General features: G+C 45.8%; 1 protein-coding gene across 1 annotated transcript in view; it reads right to left on the reverse strand.

Moving 5' to 3' along the window:
* TRIQK (triple QxxK/R motif containing) overlaps positions 1-20056 on the reverse strand; it is a 147893-nt gene that overhangs the window by 19290 nt on the left and 108547 nt on the right. The window contains exon 5 of the mRNA XM_030189750.1: positions 11607-11657. Within this exon, the coding sequence (XP_030045610.1) occupies positions 11607-11657 (51 nt within the window). The remainder of the gene's footprint in view (positions 1-11606; positions 11658-20056) is intronic.

Genomic DNA, 20056 nt, shown 5'->3' on the forward strand with positions numbered 1-20056 from the left:
CAGGTCAAGTTTGGGGAACTCTGGTGTAGTCCATGGTGAACTATTGTGACATAGTTCCTCTAGTTAACTATAATTTTAGGTGTCACTCTTAAATGTGATGTATATCATCCTCAAGATATTCTTAGGTAGCACTTGATAGATTTCAGAGGAATGTGCCTCAACTTCTGTAGGAGCTATAGTAGCAACTATTGTCCTAGTGCCTCTGTGCATCTGGCAAGTGACTAGGAGCATAGCTAACATTGAGAGAGCCTGGCAAAATGCCCGGAGCTGCCCAATGGTAGGGGCTGACTGTAGTAGAACCATCCACACTGCAGCTCCAGCAATCTTCTTTTCCTTTTCCCCTCTTCGGGTTCGGCATCTCTGTAGCCTCCCTCTCCACACAGTCCTCCAAATATGCAACATCTTGTTTTCATCATTGCCTCTGCTGACAACCCACAGTGCATATGGAGGAACGGGGGGGGGGGGGGGGGGGGGGGGGGGAAGAGAGATGCCGGACCCAATAGGGGGTGAAGAAAAGATCTTTTTTTGGGGGGGGGGGGAGGGGAGAATGATGGACCTGGAGTGGGAAGCAGAAGGCAAAGAGAGAGTGAGAGACCAAAGAAAAAGTGGAGGGAGGAGAGGGGAAACAAAAAGAGAGCCACACAGCAAAGGGGAGAGGGATGAGAGAGGGAGGGAGAGATGCTAGACTGAGAGAGAGAGAGAGAGAGGAAGGAGGAGGGAAGAGAGAGAGGGAGATTGGACAAAAGAGTATTCAAATTTTCAGAGATGAACCTCATTTCCATATCACAGAAAGATGGAGATGGTCACAATCTCTAATATTTACTGCTAATGTTTGTCTCAACACTTACATTGTACCAAAGACAGCTCCCTGTAATTATTACAGGTAATATTTCAAGGTGTGTTTTTGAAAATTAATATCAGTAGCACCCAGTACAACTGAGGGAATTTCTGTATCTTTCTGCCATATTTACTTGATATTTGATTACACTGTTTGGCTCTTGGTACCTCTGGAATATGAGATGCTGGTACATCTGCAGTGTCTGGCAATCAGGGTATTGAGTGTTTGCTCTTACTACTATTTCTCTTATTTGAGTGATATGTATCTTTCCTGTATTCAACTGGCGTTCCTTTCCCATTTTATGACATTTGTATTTTATTGTGAACCGCTATGGACTGTGTTCAGTAATGGCGGGATATCAAAACTTTTAATAAACATAAACATTTGAGGATTTTCTGTTTCTCCACACACAGAGCTATTTAGTACCAACACTTCTATTAGTAGTACTATTCTTGTGCTTTTTCTCTATTACCACATCACATCCCCCCTTTTCTCTCCCCCCCCCCCCCCCCCTTATGCATGCAATCAGGCTATTTCTCTCTCTGCCTCCCTCACATGCTTACAGTCAGAACTTTCTATCCGCCCTCCCCCCCCCCCATACACAGCAAGCACATCCTTCTCTCTGTCCCCTAATACACACAGCCATCCTATTCTTCTCTCTGCCTTCCACCCCAAACACACATGACCTCTCTCTGCCACCGCACTACAAACTTATTTCTATAGCACAACTAGATAAATGCAGCACTGTACACAAACACGTAAGAAGCAATCCTTCTTCAACAGAGCATGTCAAGCAAACAGGACAAACAAGTGGTTAGGCAGTTCATTTATTAAGGCCATGATAAAAATAACAGGTGAATAAAAAGTTAGGATTAAAGGCATCTTCAAAAAGGAGGGCTTTTAAATTGGATTTGAAAAGAGCCAGATGGAGCCTGATGTACTGACTCATAAGTCTATTCCGAGCATATGGTGCAGCAAGATGGAAGGAACAAAATCTAGATTTGGCAGAGTCTGGCATGACTTACCCACTGAACACAGTTCTCAAAGAGGGGTGTATGGAGAGAGAGAAAAGGAGAGAAGTGCATGGTTCGAGATAAGGTAACTTCCAAAGATATCACCAAAACAGGGAAGATAGGGTATCCTGATAGTGAGGTTGCATTAGTAGATCAGGTGTCCTTAAATAAAAATAAAAATCAGACAAAAGATTGTAAATTAATACTGTCAAGTACTGAGCATGATGTAAATAGAAACAAACATAGTTTAAAATGTCTATATGCAAATGCCAGGAGCCTAAGAAATAAGATAGGAGAGTTAGAATATATTTCACTACATGAAAACTTAGATATAATTGGAATCTCTGAGACCTGGTGGAAGGAGGATAACCAGTGGGAAACTGTCATACCGGGGAACAAATTATATCGTAGTGATAGGGTGGATCGAATTGGTGGAGGGGTAGCATTGTATATTAAGTAGAGCCTTAAATCAAATAGATTGGAAATTCAGTACGAAAACAAACACATCTTGGAATCACTATAGATTGAAATTCCATGTGTAAAGGGGAAAAGGATAGTAATAGGAGTGTACTACCGTCCGCCTGGCCAACATGAACAGACGGATGCAGAAATGTTAAAGGAAATTATGGACGCAAATAACCTGGGCAACACAATAATAATGGGTGATTTCAATTACCCTGATATTGACTGGGTAAATGTAACAACAGGGCATGCTAGGGAGGTAAAACTCCTTGATGAAATCAAGAACTGCTTTATGGAGCAACTGGTACAGGAGCCGACGAGAGAAGGAAAAATTCTAAACCTAGTCCTTAGTGGAGCATATGATCTGGTGCGGGAGGTCATGGTGCAGGGGCCGCTTGATAACAGTGATCATAATATGATCAGATTTGATATTAGTAAGTAAGTATACATAGGAAATCCAATATGTTAGCATTTAACTTTCAAAAAGGAGACTATGATAAAATGAGAAGAACGGTGAAAAAAAAAAACTTAGAGGAGCGGCTGCAAGGGTCAAAAATTTACATCAGGCGTGGATGCTGTTCAAAAACACCATCCTGGAAGCCCAGGCCAAATATATTCCGCGTATTAAAAAAAAGAAGGCTGGAAGACCAAACAACAGCCGCCATGGTTAAAAAATGAGGTGAAAGAAGCTATTAGAGCTAAAAGAAAATCCTTCAGAAAATGGAAGAAGGAACCGACTTTTTACATCAGACTACATTGGCTGCCCATCGAGGCAAGAGTGCTTTTCAAACTGGCATGCTTCCTTTTTAAAACCTATAAGCACTGATCCCCAGCTACTTGCTAGCCCATTTCTGCTATGAAACCCCAATCAGAACCAGGAGATATGAAGCTGCCAATGTTTTCATCCAATGGTAAAAAGAGACTAGTGCTCTTTGACAAATACCTGGCCATTCAAGCAGCCAGACTTTGGAAAGACATTGCTGAAACGTTTTCTCCTCCGCAACCATATCATGTTTCAAAAGATAAAGTGTCTCTTATTTAAGAAATATGTACTATAACCAGACCTCTGCTCGTCTCCAAAACAACCATTGTAATTCTCAGAGGAATGTTCTGATATCTATATCCCTATGCTCGTAAGCCGCTTAGAACTGAAAAGGTGTTAGCGGGATATAAGGTCCAAATGTAATGTAATGTAGTTGTCTTACATGTCCATATAAGAAACTATATTTGAGTGCCTAGGAGTTTAGTAGCAGGAGAAAGAGAGTAAATTCCACTTAATTGTCATCAAATGACTAGGAAGCTTTCTGTGAGATTGATGAAACAAAAAAGTTATACACTGACACAAACAACAGGGTTACTAGTTTTCCCGTTCCGGGCCCTTACCTGGCGGTCCGCGGACAGGAGCGGGAGCCGGGGCGCCCATGGGACCCGGGAGGGCGGTGATAGTCTGCCTGGGGGATCGGGCGCTGCCGCCGGCCGCTCCGAGGCCGGCGATCCACAGAGGCAAGCGCCGGTCTCGAAGAAGGAGAACCGCCGGCCAAGATGGCGGCGCCGGCGTTTTCGTTCTCCTCGCTGGAGCGGGGCCGGCGAGGTAGCTCCGCCTACTTGCGCCGGATTGGCGCACCCCCCTGAGAGACTCCGCCCGCTGGGCGGGAGAGCCAATCCAGGCCCTTAGGTCTGCCTGGGCGAAGGGGATTGGTCCCAGCTGGCACTAGCGAAGGAACGAGCGGGGAATTTAAACGGAGCCACGGAAGGAGTCCAGTGCCTCCGTTTCGTGTTTCAGAAGCCTATCTCCTTTGAAGACTGTGTTTGTTCCTCGTGCCAGCTAGCCGTCCTGCTAGCTATCTCCTTTGAAGACTGTGTTTGTTCCTCGTGCCAGCTAGCCGTCCTGCTAGCTATCTCCTTTGAAGACTGTGTTTGTTCCTCGTGCCAGCTAGCCGTCCTGCTAGCTATCTCCTTTGAAGACTGTGTTTGTTCCTCGTGGCAGCTAGCCGTCCTGCTAGCTATCTCCTTTGAGGACTGTGTTTGTTCCTCGTGTCAGCTAGCCGTCCTGCTAGCTATCTCCTTTGAAGACTGTGTTTGTTCCTCGTATCAGCTAGCCGTCCTGCTAGCTACCTCCTGTGAAGACTGTGTTGGTTCCTAGTGCTCAGCTGGCCGTGGCTAAGCCACCTCCCTCAGACTGTGTTTGTTCCCAGTGCTCAGCCAGCCGCCCGGCTAAGCCCTTCACCAAGAACTGTGTACTCACATCCAGACAGGCCAGCCGTCACCCCGCGGTTCCAGCAGTCCTGCTGGCCGCCCGCAGCTGAGGGCTCAACCCTCGGTGAACGGCGGTCGCCGCGGGTGAAGATTCGGGGTGCTCGGCTGTTTCCTGGGGCCTTGTGGGGCTCGGGGAGACTTGAGAGCTCACCAACCCCAGAGCGACAACAGAGGCGCGACAGAAAACGGAAGCCATGAGCTCGCCGACGCAACCTGATCTACGGGACCTGGCCAAGGTTCTCCAGCAGCAACAGGAACAGCTTAATGCCCTGTCTGGGGCGCTCCAGAACGTATGCTCTCAACTTTCCACGCTTCAGGTACAGAACCAGGGGGCCGCAGCGGCTCCCCGTGTGGGAGGGTTCCGCATGGGACCTCGGTTCCCTGAACCAGCACGATACGATGGGACCCCTGGAGGTTGTCGGGGGTTCCTTAACCAGTGTAACCTGGCCTTCCGGATGCAACCGGAGGCATTTGCTTCGGACCAAAGTAAGGTGGGCTACATTATGGGCCTTTGCGTAGGGAAGGCCCAGGACTGGGTGGCCCCCCTGAACGAACAACAGGACCCTATTTTGGATGATTATAGTGAATTTCAGCACCGGTTCCGGATGGTGTTCGACCTTCCGGGGAGACCCTCCTCCGTGGCGTCGGAGCTGCTCCGGATTCATCAGGGAGAGGGCACGGTGGCCGACTATGCCATCCGGTTTCGAACCTTAGCCACGGAGCTGCGTTGGAATCCGGAGTCCTTGATGGCCATTTTTATGGAAGGCTTACAAGAACGAATCAAGGACGAATTGGCGGGACGGGAGATTCCCGGACAATTGGATGCCCTCATCTCGCTCTGTATACGAGTAGACACCCGATTCCAGGAGCAAGCCAGAGCCCGGGCGGAGCGGCAGAAGTGGGCACGAGGGACCCCCCGGACGGGCAAAGGGCCGTCCCCTCGCCAGGGGAACCGGGACTCCACGGAGCCCGGGGAAGAGCCGATGGTGATGGGCCGTCAACGGTTGACCCCCTCCGAAAGACAGCAACGACAGTCGAACGGACTGTGCTTCTATTGTAGCAAGGCTGGACATTTCCTCCGGACTTGTTCCGTCCGGCCGGGAAATGCGCTCCCCAAGGCACCCTGAGGGGAGGGTTCTTGGGGCACTCCGCTCCCCTACCGGACTCCCTGATCATCCTACCAATAACATTACGGTGGCAGGAGGCCACGATCCAGACCCGGGCCCTGGTGGACTCGGGGTCAGGGGGCAACTTTATTGGACTCGAACTGCTGCAGAAAATGGGCTGGCCCACGCTCCCGCGGAGGCCGGTGCTGCGAATAACCTCCATCCAAGGGACCACCCTTCCCCAGCCGGTCACGGAGATCACCCCCGTGTTGGGATTGCAGGTGGGGGAGGATCATCGGGAGGAGGCCGAATTCTTAGTGTTATCCCGGACCATTCACCCAGTGGTCCTGGGATTGCCGTGGTTACGGTACCACAACCCGGTTATCGACTGGGCCGGGGGAAGAATTCAAGCCTGGGGTAATTCCTGTCAGGAGACCTGTTGTAAAGGTCGGGCTGGCAGCTGTCCGGCCTTAAATATGTTGCCCAACGAGGGACAGGTGGAACTGGGCTCGCTGCCTATGGATTATAGAGACTTTGCAGACGTGTTTAATCCCAAGGAAGCGGAGGTGCTACCGCCTCATAGGTCTTTTGACTGTGCCATTAATCTGAAGACGGATACGGTACCCCCACGGGGCCGACTGTACAAACTGTCCCGAGGAGAGTCCAAGGTGATGCAAGAATACATCCGTGAGAACCTGCGAAAAGGGTTCATTCAGCCTTCTACATCCCCAGCCGGGGCAGGGTTCTTTTTCGTTACCAAGAAGGATGGGTCCCTGAGACCTTGTATTGACTATCGGGGATTAAATGCCATCACCGTGAAAGATCGGTTTCCTCTACCGCTCATTCCCGAGCTCTTTGACAGGCTGCAAGGAGCTCAGATGTTCACTAAATTGGATTTGCGGGGGGCCTACAATTTAGTGCGAATCCGGTCAGGGGACGAATGGAAAACGGCCTTCAACACCCACGAGGGACATTTCGAATATCGGGTGATGCCGTTCGGCCTCTGCAATGCCCCTGCGGTGTTTCAACGTCTTATCAACGACGTGCTAGCGGATTTGCTAAACTCTACGGTGATTGTATATCTGGACGACATCCTGGTTTATTCTAAGGACCCCATGGAGCATCCGGGCCATGTTCGCGCGGTGCTGCACCGCTTACGACAAGCCCATCTATTTGCTAAGCTCAGTAAATGCGCCTTCCATCAGCGGTCCTTACCCTTTTTAGGGTATATCCTGCTTCCAGGGGGGTTACAGATGGAGCCAGACAAACTCCGGGCCATTCGAGAGTGGCCGCAACCGATGGGACTGAAGGCCCTACAACGATTCCTGGGCTTCGCTAATTACTATCGCCAGTTTATTCCCCAGTACTCTCGATTGACAGCACCGTTGACGGCGCTCACCCAAAAGAACGCGAGGGTCAGGGATTGGCCGCCAGAGGCGCAAGCGGCCTTTCGTCAGGTAAAAGAGGCTTTTGAATCAGCGTCAATTCTGTTGGCCCCCGATCCTGAGAAACCTTTTATTGTAGAGGTGGACGCGTCCGCCCTAGGGGCCGGGGCGGTCATTTCTCAAATCAACCCTGAGGGTCGACGCCAGCCGTGCTCCTTCTTCTCACGTAAATTCTCCCCAGCCGAACGGAATTATACGGTAGGGGATAGAGAACTCTTGGCCCTGAAATTGGCATTGCAAGAGTGGAGACACTTGCTGGAGGGAGCGGAACACCGGTTTACGGTCATCACTGACCATAAGAATCTCCTATACCTCCAAGAGGCTCAGCGGCTGAATCCCCGACAGGCTCGGTTGGTCATTATTCTTTGCCAGGTTTCATTTTCAATTAGTGTTCCGGGCGGCGTCCCAGAATACTCCGGCAGACTCACTCTCTCGGGCATTTGAGGTCCCGGAAGAGACCAAGGAGACTCATCCGATGTTAGATCCCGCTTGTCTCAGTGCGGCTACAGGGGACGTCGCACCGATCCAGAAGTTCGTGGCGGCCGCCGATCGGAGAAAGGTCATGCACTGGGGACACTCGTCTAGATGGGCCGGGCACTTCGGGTATCAAAAGACTCTCCGATTCATCACGAGACATTATCAATGGCCACAGATGAGACGAGATATTCTCCAGTTTGTTACCTCGTGTCCGGTGTGTGCACGGACCAAGCCAGTAGGAGGACCCCCCGTGGGAGACCTACAACCACTACCCGTACCGACCAATCCCTGGTCGGAGGTATCCATGGATTTCATCACTGACTTACCTCGTTCCCAGGGTCATACCGTGATCTGGGTTGTGGTAGACCGGTTCTCAAAGATGGCTCACTTTGTCCCATTCTCGAGCCTTCCTTCGGCAGCCTCTCTAGCCCAGGCCTTCATTCATCACATTTTTCGACTACATGGGCTGCCCAGTCGGATCATCAGTGATCGAGGACCCCAATTTACCTCACGCTTCTGGAGAGCCTTGTGCACGGCCTTGGGAGTAGAGACCCATTTTTCATCCGCCTACCATCCTCAAACCAACGGCATGGTTGAGAGGATTAACCAGACACTGAAGGGATATTTGCGAGCTTTTGTTAACCAACGACAAGATAACTGGGTTTCTCTACTTCCCTGGGCCGAGTTCGCTTATAACCAAAGTGACCACTCATCCTCAGGACAGTCCCCGTTCTTCCTGGTATACGGACGACATCCTCGGCTTCCAGGGCCGTTCCCTTCTACCGCAGTAACACCGGCGGGGGACCAAGTCGTGGCCGACCTACAGAAGGTCTGGGAGATGGCTAGGGAACAATTACAGAAGACCGTGACCAGGAATAAGATCTTTGCCGATCGCCATCGGCGGCCCGCCCCAGTGCTCCAACCAGGACAGAAGGTATGGTTGAGCACGAAGCATCTGAGGTTCCGAGTGCCTTCCCGAAAACTGGGACCTCGATATGCGGGACCATTTGCGATTCAAGAACGAGTTGGGCCAGTAACGTATCGGTTGCGGTTACCCGGTACCCTACGAGTGCACAACGCCTTCCATGTCTCGTTATTGAAGAGGTTCCGGGGGTCCGGGTGGCACCCGCACCCATCCCAAGAGGAAGATCTCCAGGTGGCCCCGGATCCAGAGTATGAGGTAGGAGAGATTCTTGATTCAAAGTGGCGGCGGGGAAGACTGTATTATTTGCTATCATGGAAATCGTTTGGTCCCGAAGACAACTCCTGGGAACCCGTAGCTAATGTACATGCTCCAGAATTGGTCAAAGCCTTCCACGCCCGGTATCCGTCCAAGCCCGGGCCCCGGGAAAAGGGGTCATCCGGGGAGGATACTGTCCCGTTCCGGGCCCTTACCTGGCGGTCCGCGGACAGGAGCGGGAGCCGGGGCGCCCATGGGACCCGGGAGGGCGGTGATAGTCTGCCTGGGGGATCGGGCGCTGCCGCCGGCCGCTCCGAGGCCGGCGATCCACAGAGGCAAGCGCCGGTCTCGAAGAAGGAGAACCGCCGGCCAAGATGGCGGCGCCGGCGTTTTCGTTCTCCTCGCTGGAGCGGGGCCGGCGAGGTAGCTCCGCCTACTTGCGCCGGATTGGCGCACCCCCCTGAGAGACTCCGCCCGTTGGGCGGGAGAGCCAATCCAGGCCCTTAGGTCTGCCTGGGCGAAGGGGATTGGTCCCAGCTGGCACTAGCGAAGGAACGAACGGGGAATTTAAACGGAGCCACGGAAGGAGTCCAGTGCTTCCGTTTCGTGTTTCAGAAGCCTATCTCCTTTGAAGACTGTGTTTGTTCCTCGTGCCAGCTAGCCGTCCTGCTAGCTATCTCCTTTGAAGACTGTGTTTGTTCCTCGTGGCAGCTAGCCGTCCTGCTAGCTATCTCCTTTGAGGGCTGTGTTTGTTCCTCGTGTCAGCTAGCCGTCCTGCTAGCTATCTCCTTTGAAGACTGTGTTTGTTCCTCGTATCAGCTAGCCGTCCTGCTAGCTACCTCCTGTGAAGACTGTGTTGGTTCCTAGTGCTCAGCTGGCCGTGGCTAAGCCACCTCCCTCAGACTGTGTTTGTTCCCAGTGCTCAGCCAGCCGCCCGGCTAAGCCCTTCACCAAGAACTGTGTACTCACATCCAGACAGGCCAGCCGTCACCCCGCGGTTCCAGCAGTCCTGCTGGCCGCCCGCAGCTGAGGGCTCAACCCTCGGTGAACGGCGGTTGCCGCGGGTGAAGATTCGGGGTGCTCGACTGTTTCCTGGGGCCTTGTGGGGCTCGGGGAGACTTGAGAGCTCACCAACCCCAGAGCGACAACAGAGGCGCGACACTAGTGGCCACACACTACACACCATTCTTTTCATGAGTTACGCTGTGTAGTCCTGCAATGGACTGCACTGCCCACTAGGGGTGATGATCAGCGGAAGCGATTGTTGCAACAAGAACAAAAATAGATTTTTAGGATCAACTCGTTGGGGCTGCTGAGAGCTTTAAACTTCAGGATAGGAATTGTAGAGAAGATGGAAAGGTGGTGGTGTGAACAGGGACTCAGACTGGGTGATGGTGTGTGGGGAGTGTGGGATTTTGGTGGCAAGAAGCAGAGACTACTACTACTAAACATTTCTAAAGCGCTAATAGGGTTACAGAGCGCTGTACAGTTTAACAAAGAAGGCCAGTCCATGCTCAAAGGAGCTTACAATCTAATGGACAAAATGTGCAGACAATCAAATTGGGGCAGTCTAGATTTCCTGAATAGAGGTATAATGGTTAGGTGCCGAAGGCGACATTGAAGAGGTGGGCTTTGAGCAAGGATCTGAAGATGGGAAGGGAGGGGGCTTGGCATATGGGCTCAGGAAGTTTATTCTACGCATAGGGAGAGGCGAGGCAGAAAGGGCGGAGCCTGGAATTGGCGGTGGTGGAGAAGGGTACAGAAGCAGAGAGAATGGGTGATTCCAGATAGGGAAGGGAGGATGGGGACTGGTGGAAGTGTGAGAGGCCTAGGGATGAAAGTGTATGAATTCAGAGATTGTGGGGGATGAATGGGGACTTTAAAAAAATATTTCTCTGAGTAATCTAATTAGTAGCCAAGAGGCAGAATTTGTAATATTTTTGTACAGAATTACCCCAGGAATACTGTTAAAATATAGAATAAATCCACCTTTTGCACACTTTCCACTCATGCTCCCTTCCTCCCCATCTCCTTCGATATTCTAGAACCCTATCAAGGTCTGACTCCCTCCTCTTGGGAAGAAGAGAACCAATGTTGCATTTCTCAACACCCAGTGCCTCTGAGGCTTCAGTCTGACCCATGTTTTGAGGATGTTTTTCTTGTTGCTTGCACTGGGCGCCAAAATACATAGTTCTAGTTCCATATAGAACTCTCTCACAGCACCTGCCAAAATCCTGGAAGATGCACCTCACTTTGTAAATTGCTTAGCTTCAGCTATTTCACTAAAAATGTGGTTGCTTGGTTATTGCAGTAGTTGCACTTTGATATTTATTCAGTTCTCTGGAATAAACTTATAGGCAGATTTTTCCATCACATTTTCTTTTTCACCATGGTAACTATAGATACAGAGTTTATAGATATAGAGTTAATCCATTCAGTGGGATTCTCCACCTATTCAATGATTTACAGAGTTATTTACTGATTCAAGTTTTTAAAGCTTACCATTCCTTCCCATAGGACTTTTCTGGCAGTATGTATACTAACTTGCAGTGATTTGATGATTCTAATTTTGGTGTTACAGGCAAACTTTCTACACTAGGAAAAAATAGTGTTCCTCTGTTTTAGGAAGTTTCTCACTTTATTTCTGGAACTTGCACTACATTTACTCTCTATCATACCCAAAGCCTGACATATTTTCAACACTAGAATAAGTACCTTCTCTCCTGGCACTGCTACATAATTAACAGCATGATTCTTCTTGAGCTATGTTAAGTTTACTCATCTCTCTAGTGGGTACAAGTTCCCCACTGTGTGCTTCAGTTTAATTACCTTGTTGAAGAATCCGACTTTCATTTTTAGTTGCAGCAGTTTCAACAGCAACTGCAATGCGATAAACAAAAAATGTTATCCATTTCTCCTCTCCACAATGGGGTCCGTAAATAATCTCTTTCCGAGTTCAGTTATCCTATTCTTCCAGAGAATTCACTAGTTTTTAGCTGGGTGCACATAAAAACAAAGGGGATCTTTTACTAAGCTGTAATAGTGTTTTTAGCTCACGGTAGAAATCAGCTGGCGATAAACGCCAAGACGCCCATTATATTCCAGTGGGCGTCGGCGTTTACCACCAGCTGACTTCTACCACAAGCTATAAACACTACCATGGCTTAGTAAAATCCCCCCCAAAAGAATGGGGCACCCACAGATTCTATGGGGTCCTTTTTACTAAGCTGTGGTAGCAGCGGGTGGCCATTTTTCCTGCGTACCAGGGGCCCTATTTAACGCAGCGGGTAAAATGCCCCCCCCCCCCCAAAATGGCCATGTGGTAAGATAACTCTTACCTCTACCCAATGATGTGTAGTAAGGGTTTGCATGGTAACCAGGCAGTGCACGGCAATGCCAGATTACCACCGGGCTAGTACCGTGCTACAAAAAATAAAATGTTCCTGGTGTGAAGGAAATGGCGTGCTCAATCCACAACTACCGCCAGTGGCTACAGTGGGCTGGCGGTAGTTCCAGGATAGCGTGCGGTAAACCTATATTGGGCTTACCACCGCTTTGTAAAGGGCCCCTATGTTCTTTCCTAAATGCTGAGCGTTGCCTTGAATTCTGTTTTTGTTTCTGCACCTTCTGCATATCTGCGTTTTCTGTAGTGACATTTGAAACTGTGAAGAAAACTTTCAATCAAGTCAAAAAATAGTTATTGTAAGCTAGATGTTTGTCAGCCTGCTCTTCTAAAAGGTTTAAAAGATCAAGTTGCACCTGTTTTTGATCAAATACTCAATAAGAGTTTTTGTTTCAGGATATATGCTTGCTGAATTGAAGAAAGCAGTAGTCAGACCATTAGTAAAGGATAAAAAGGGAAATAGAGAATCAGTAGAAAAATTTCAGACCTATTTCCTTGCTACCTTTTTTTTTTTTAGCTAAGGTTATGGAAAGAACAGCATATTTTGGACTTTAGGATATTTTGGAGACAAGATAATATTTTAGATGTGAATCAATTTGGCTTAATCATTACATAGAACCTTTGCTTTTGTCTTTATTTGATGTAATTTGAATTGGATTTAATATAGGTAGACATTTTCTGCTTGTGACATTAGATATTTCAGCAGCTTTTGATACTATCAATCATATAATTTTAATAAACAGGTTACATTCAATTGGCATCTCAGATAAGGTATTGTGTTGGTTTGCATCATTTCTACAGAAGAGAAAATTCCGGGTAGCTTCAGGTGAAGAAATGTCTGACTTGAGAGAGATTAAAAAACTGAAGTACCTCAAGGTTCATGCCTATCTGCTGTACTTTTCAATATATTTTTGTTACCATTATGCCATTTATTGAATTGCTTGAATTTACTTCAGACAGTATGCTGACAATATCCAGTTTTTGTTACCAATTGAAGATACGATTAAAAAATATTTTAGTTTAATTCTGACTGTTGTGACTAGCTGGATGAAAGCAAAATGTCTGAAATCAAATGCAAGTAAAACAAAGATATTGCTTTTGTCACCATATGTTTCTTCTGATATACCTGGATTGTTAATGAGTTAAGAGATTTGAGTGCAATCATAGACTCCAGCATAAGTATGAAGTTGCATATATGTAAAATTGTGAAGGATGTTTTCTTGAAATTACGATTTATTAGACGTATAAAGAACTTTGGGCTTCTTTTACAAAGCCACGCTAGCGATTCCTGCGCAGACAATGAGAGGACGCCCACAGAATTCAATGGGCTTCCTCTCATTTGCTGCACTGGGAATCGACAGAACAGCTTTGTAAAAGAGACCCTTATTAACTTCTCAAACTTTTAGATCAGTAGTTCAGAGCCATATAGTATCGTGCTTTGACTACTGTAATGGCCTTTTGATTGGAATACCTAAATCTCAACTGAGTTTTACAAATTGCACAAAACTCTATTGCTAGAGTTCTAATGGGTACCAATAAGTATGAAAGGGCCTCCAAGGCTGGAACAATGGTACAATCTTTAATGAAATGGACCCAACACAGGGCCATATTTCGGCGGAAAGGGGCGTCTGCCTCAGGGGTCGAAACAATTTTCTTTAGAGTGAAAAATTGTGTCCAAATCATCCTTTAAAAGACGTTTCAATCCTCAGCAGATAGTACCAAAAAAACGGAACAAGGCAGCTTACCATCTAAAAACATAAAAATAATCAAAAATATGAAAAGAACCACAATTCAACTAATAGAATAGATGAGCCAGTCACTCAAGGTGGTTACAATCAACAAAAAAGGGGGCAAACAAACACAGATTCTAATATAAGCCTGAGAGAAAAGTCAAGTTTTAATAAGTGATTTGAATTTTGGTAACGATAGCATCTTTCGAATCGCACGTGGGGCGCTGTTCCAAGTGGCTGGTGCTAAAAATCTGTGTTGCTCTTGGAGTCATGAGGGCTGTAGGAGTTGAGGCAGAGAAAAAAAACACAGGTACAGACAAAGCAAGAGAAACAGACAGCCCTCTGGAATGTGGAAGAGGGAGAGAGAGAGAAGGGAAGGGACGGAGCAGATTGACATAGAAAGAGTACTAGAAAATGGAAGGACAGAAGAGAGAGATAGAGAGTGTGCCAAAGGAAAAGGTAAGAGAAAGAGAGTTTAGAAAGAAGTTGAGAAGGAAAGTATGAGACTAGGTCACAGTAGGATGGGAAGAGGTGGAGTGAATCTGGCCACCACAATGCTTTGCATGTTTCTGCTAATATAAAAACGTGTGTATACATATTTATATATACACACATGCCCAGTGTGCGGTAGTAGCCAAAAAAAGCAAACAGGATGATAGGAATTATTAGGAAAGGGCTGGTAAATAAGACCGATAATACTATAATGCCTCTGTATCGCTCCATGGTGCGACCTCACCTTGAGTATTACATTCAGTTCTGGTTGCTAGATCTCAAAAAAGATATAGCAGAATTAGAAGATCAGCCAAAATGATAAAGTGGATGGAACTCATCTCATATGAGAAAAGGCTAAAGAGGTTAGGGCTCTTCAGCTTGGAAAAGAGACAGCTGAAGGGAGTTATGATTGATGTCTACAAAATCCTGAGTAGTGTAGAATGAATAGAAGTAAATTGATTTTTTACTCTTTCAAAAAGTACAAAGACTAGGGGACACTCAATGAAGTTACAAGGAAACACTTAAAACAAATAGGAGGAAATATTTTTTTCAGTCAACAAATAGTTAAGCTCTGGAACTTTTTGCCGGATGATGTAGTAACAGCAGTTAGCGTATCTGGGTTTAAAAAAGATTTGGACAAGTTCCTGGAGGAAAAGTCCATAGTCTGCAATTGAGGTGGACATGGGGGAAAGAGTATGGAATGTTGCTACTATTTGAGTTTCTGCCAAGTACTGTGACTTGGAATTGGCCACTGCTGGAAACAGGATACTGGGCTAAATGGACCATTGCTCTGACCCAGTATGGCTATTCTTATATGTTTATTTAAGTGTGTAACCCACTCGATCTGATTGGATTGATGTATTTTATATACTGCTTGTCACAGAAATATTAAGCAGTTTACAATTAAAAAAAAAAAAATATATATATATATATATATATACACACACACACCATATATTTGTAAACACCCCTAAGGTTCAGCATTATGTGAATGGTAAAGACCTCCAGTGGCTCTACTAAAATATTTACTGTGACCTCTGTATACCCCTATAAATTCCAGAACAAGGGGAGGGCTTTGGTCACCAGTGAGGCCAGGGTAGTTGGAGACCTCTTTTGGAGAACAGTCTCATTTGAAATCCTTGTCTTTTTTTTCTGTTCACCAGCCATTGCACCACACTGCAAGAGGACAAGAGTATTTGGCTGCTACCCTGATAATTGTACCAAAAGGAACAACAGAGTAGTGATAGATGACCAAGGTTATTTAGGCCTCTGCATTTCCCTGAAAGTGTTTTCTGGTTAATTTACCAAGATGCCACTGGTTTGAGCCTGTCCTTCTTTGATGGAAGATTAGTGAACTTTTTGGTTCAGAACCTCAATTCTGGCCTGGATGAGTTATCGGTAAGGGTGAAGAGTGTGGATTTATTTGCCTGTGCCCCCCCCCCCCCCCCCCCCCCCCAGTTATACTAGTCTTAGTCTGGACTCAAGTGATACCTTTATAAAGGTGTGCCCCAGTCTGCCAGGCAGCAAATAATACCTCTATGAGGACAACTCTTCAATGGGAAGGGTTACACATTAAGTTAACGTAAAAAAAAAGGTATAAAAGACATAAAACATAACAAGTAACATTAAAATAAACAATAAACTGACAACAAACAAGTGGATCTAAAAATATAACTGAAAACAAAAATCAGCAACCTAATAAAAATCTAAACAGCCCTATTCTTCTCAATTCATGCATTAACCACCATTGAACAAATATACTTTTAAAGCTTTCCTAAACATAAACTAGGGAATTCTATATATGGCACCTAGTGTTATGTGTGCTATTCGTTGCATAAAACCTTTATAACAGAAGCAAGGCACCAAAATGGACCAAAAACAGCAGATCAGCACAGAACCACACTTATGCACCCTGCTATAGAATAGCATGGATCTGAAAAGGGGGCATAATGATGGGAGGGAGATGGGCACGTCAGGGGCATTCCTATAAAATGCGCACAGTTATAGAATTCAGGAGATAAGCACCCAACTTGTCACTGGGATTTACATCTGGTTTCAGTTGGTGTAAATGCTCACACCTAAATTTGGGCAGCAATTCCAGCACTGTTCTATAAAAGGTGCCCATTCTGGAGCGCCCTTTATAGAATACCGTTCAGAGCTGATTTTTTTCAGTGCCAATTTTTGAGCACCATTTACTGAATCTAGCCCAAAATAATCAGCAGCACTTTGTAGCTCATAAAGGGCCTGTTTTATATAGCCGCGCTAGTGGCTCCCACACAGTAAAGTTGAGAGAACCCATTCAAAGTGAATGAGCTTTGTCGGCATTACTGCATCAGGAGGCCCAGAGTAACCTATTCAACAAACATGGGTCCACATATCAAAATCAATGTGCCTGGTAGTGGGCAGCCTAATATTGATCAAATCAGGTAGCTGAAGTAAGGACTGGTCTAAGGAATATAAATTTCTATTTGGAATATATTCATCCTGCAGGCTAAATTTAATGGATAGTCCTAAAGAAAGAAAATTACACAGATATAAAGGATGTCCACATTTTTATAAGCAGCACCATAACTTCTTGAAATTTGGTATGAATGGTATAATATTTGTTTAAGTTACTTCTTCAGTGTGGATGTTTTTTTGTGCTGTCCTATCAATGATGGATTTCTTCGTTTTTAAACGAAAATGTATTTTAATGTACATTTTTCAATGTAAACCATTCTGATTTGTTATTGGAATAAGTGACGGTATAGTAAATAAATGATAAACGATAATTAAAGCTTTATAGACTAAACATAGCATTTTGAATGAAATTCTAGCAGAGATCAATATAAATTGTCAGAATCGATGAAATGAAGTCATACTGCACAGCATCTGTGATTAGCTTTGCTGCTGGGTTATGGACCTGCTGCTATCTCTTAACATTTCTCTTTGATAATCCTTGACGTACAGAATTATGAGATGGTCTAATCAGTTAATAGTGATATACCTTCTCTGCTTTGTAAAATTTAAATGTACACAATAATGGTTTGTAGTAAGTGAACAAATAAAATATTACTCTGGGTCAAGATAATAGGGGCTATGGAATTTTAGAATGGAGTGTTTGCCATCATTTCACAGTCTCTAATTCCTCACTTAGGGCCCCTTTTACCAAGCTGTGGCAAAAGGGGGCTTGTGCTGGCATCAGTGCGTGTTTTTCACTCGCGCTGAGACCCCCTATTACCGCAGCGGGTAAAAAGGAGATCTCTCTTTCCTGCAGGAAATGACCGTGCGGCAAGTAAAGCACTTGCCATGTGGCCATTTTGAGGGGGAGCCCTTACCGTCAACCACTGAGGTGGCGGTATGGGCTCCCGCTCTAACCCAGTGGTAACCAGGCAGCGCATGGCAAGGCCTGGTTACCACCGAGTACACTCTGGCAGATATGATGGCGCGCTAGGGGTGGGAAGTACCACTGGGCTGCTACGGTAGCCTGGCGGTACTTCCTGTTCAGCGAGAAGTCAGCCTGCGTTGGGCTTACCGTCGCTTAGTAAAAGGGGCCCTTTGTAAAACAGTGTGGGGTTTGTTAGAAGATTCTTTTGAAACTACTGAGCAGATGTGTGAAGTTTTTGAATTCATCCAAGGTATGCCCATTTTCGTTTGGCATGCCATGTTTGGAGGCCTATTTACTAAGTTTATTTATTATGTTCTGCTACCATGTTAGAACCTAATAAATAACTTCTGTGCAGCAAAAAGTGAAATAATGCATGAAATTTGTGAAAGATGTGTACTGCTCTTGGTAGCTTGTAAACCCAGAGCAAAGCAGATTTGGTAATGGAGCTGCTCCACATTTCAATGCATGCATAACAGCACATTACTATGTAAATGGAACTCAAGAGTTCAGTAAACTTTGCCAGCCATGTTATTCTCAGAGAATTAATTACACCTCAAGAAGTGTAGTTAACTTTCCTCCTAAAGACTGGCATCCTAACACACATATAAATGCCTCCAAGGTATCTTCCCCTTTATAAGTACTCCCTCACAAGGGAAAATTCACTGGGGACTGAAGGACGCCCCCTACTCCTCTGTATTTCCACACCAGGTCAAAAGTTTAAAAAAAAAAAAAAAACAGTTCTTCCTTGTGGTTAAGACCCATTTCAATCCAAAATCTTGTTTACATGTAAGAGTAAAGAGATTTACCTTCTGAAATTCCCTACCCTCCAACTTATATTTAAGTCTTTAGTGATGTATTAGAATCAGTAGCTATCCCTACTCATTGTTTACCAGTGCTGTTTTTTAAAGTGGTGTCAGCAACTTTGCCCCACAAGACACAATATTTTCTCAAGATAATAGCACCTAATAGTAATATTATTTTCCCCTCAGGCAGGGCAACTCAAAATATCAACTGATGTCAGAATTTATATGTAAATAAAGGACACAAATGACCAATACTGCAGTACTTTGAGTTGGGAAAAGATACCATAGTGACTGATAGCAAATTAATCTACATTACACATGCCATTCTTCATTACAGGTAAGTAGTGGTTTGTAATCACTTCACCACTCACCTGACCCCACAAACACACACCTGGCTAACCACCATCCCTGCCCCAGTGGTACAATTGGTGGAGCCTCAGTTGAAATCACAGTCTAAGACTAAAACTGGAGAGAAGCCACGGTCATAACTTCCATGTAGATGTACCTGGAGATCCTGGGTAGCAGGTGTAAATCTCAACTTTGGTCTGTTTGGACACAGACAGGCATTTCCCTTCTGAAATGAGGAATACTTATGTTTCAGCCTGCTCTAGTCCCGGCCAAAATATACACAGACCCCTTGCCAGATGCATATTTTTTCAGTTTAGATATCTTGGGTTTATAAAATTGAGATTAGACATTTATGCAATATGACCATCTAAATGGCAGTTTATGCACATCTAAGACCCAAATAGGGCTTCTAAAACAATCACCTTTCTATACTCTATGAAGTACACCTTTCTAATTTTGCTGAACAAAGCTTCCTATGCTCAGAACTTAATCTGTGGAAAGAAAGGTAGAGTGATTGATCCTTCCTTTCGCTAGGTCCTTCCTCATGTCATTCACACCTCCAGGGTGTCCACCCTGTTGCAGAGTTTAGTGCCATCTGCAAAGAGACAACCCTTACCAGAAAGCCCTTCCGCAATATCGCTCACAAAGACGTTAAAAAGAGCCGGCCCTAGGACCGATCCCTGCGGTACTCCACTGATGACATCCTTTTCTTCAGAGCAAGCTTGTTATACTACTATCATGTTTTATCATTATAATGTTACCCGAGATCCTTCTGTAATACTGAATGTCTATTTTCTTATATATTTCCACCATTCATGATTTATTGTAAGCCACATTGAGCCTGCAAAGAGGTGGGAAAATGTGAGATACAAATGCAATAAATAAAATATGCTTGAATGACTAGGAAACAAGTGAGGAAAGCATGTGGAGCATGGCTCATGGAATTCTTTCCAACTCCTCTGCCCATGTGTATATGTCCACAAGTATTTGATCTCTGTTGTCTCTCTGTGTCTATATTTGTATGCATCTGTGTTGTCTCTGACCTGGCAGGAAGAGGTAACATAGTAAATGATGACAGATAAGGACCTGAACGGTCCATCTAGTCTGCCCAACAGTCACACTTTTTATCAATTCAT

Source organism: Microcaecilia unicolor, chromosome 1 (genome assembly GCF_901765095.1).
Source record: "Microcaecilia unicolor chromosome 1, aMicUni1.1, whole genome shotgun sequence".
NCBI classification, from domain to species: domain Eukaryota; kingdom Metazoa; phylum Chordata; class Amphibia; order Gymnophiona; family Siphonopidae; genus Microcaecilia; species Microcaecilia unicolor.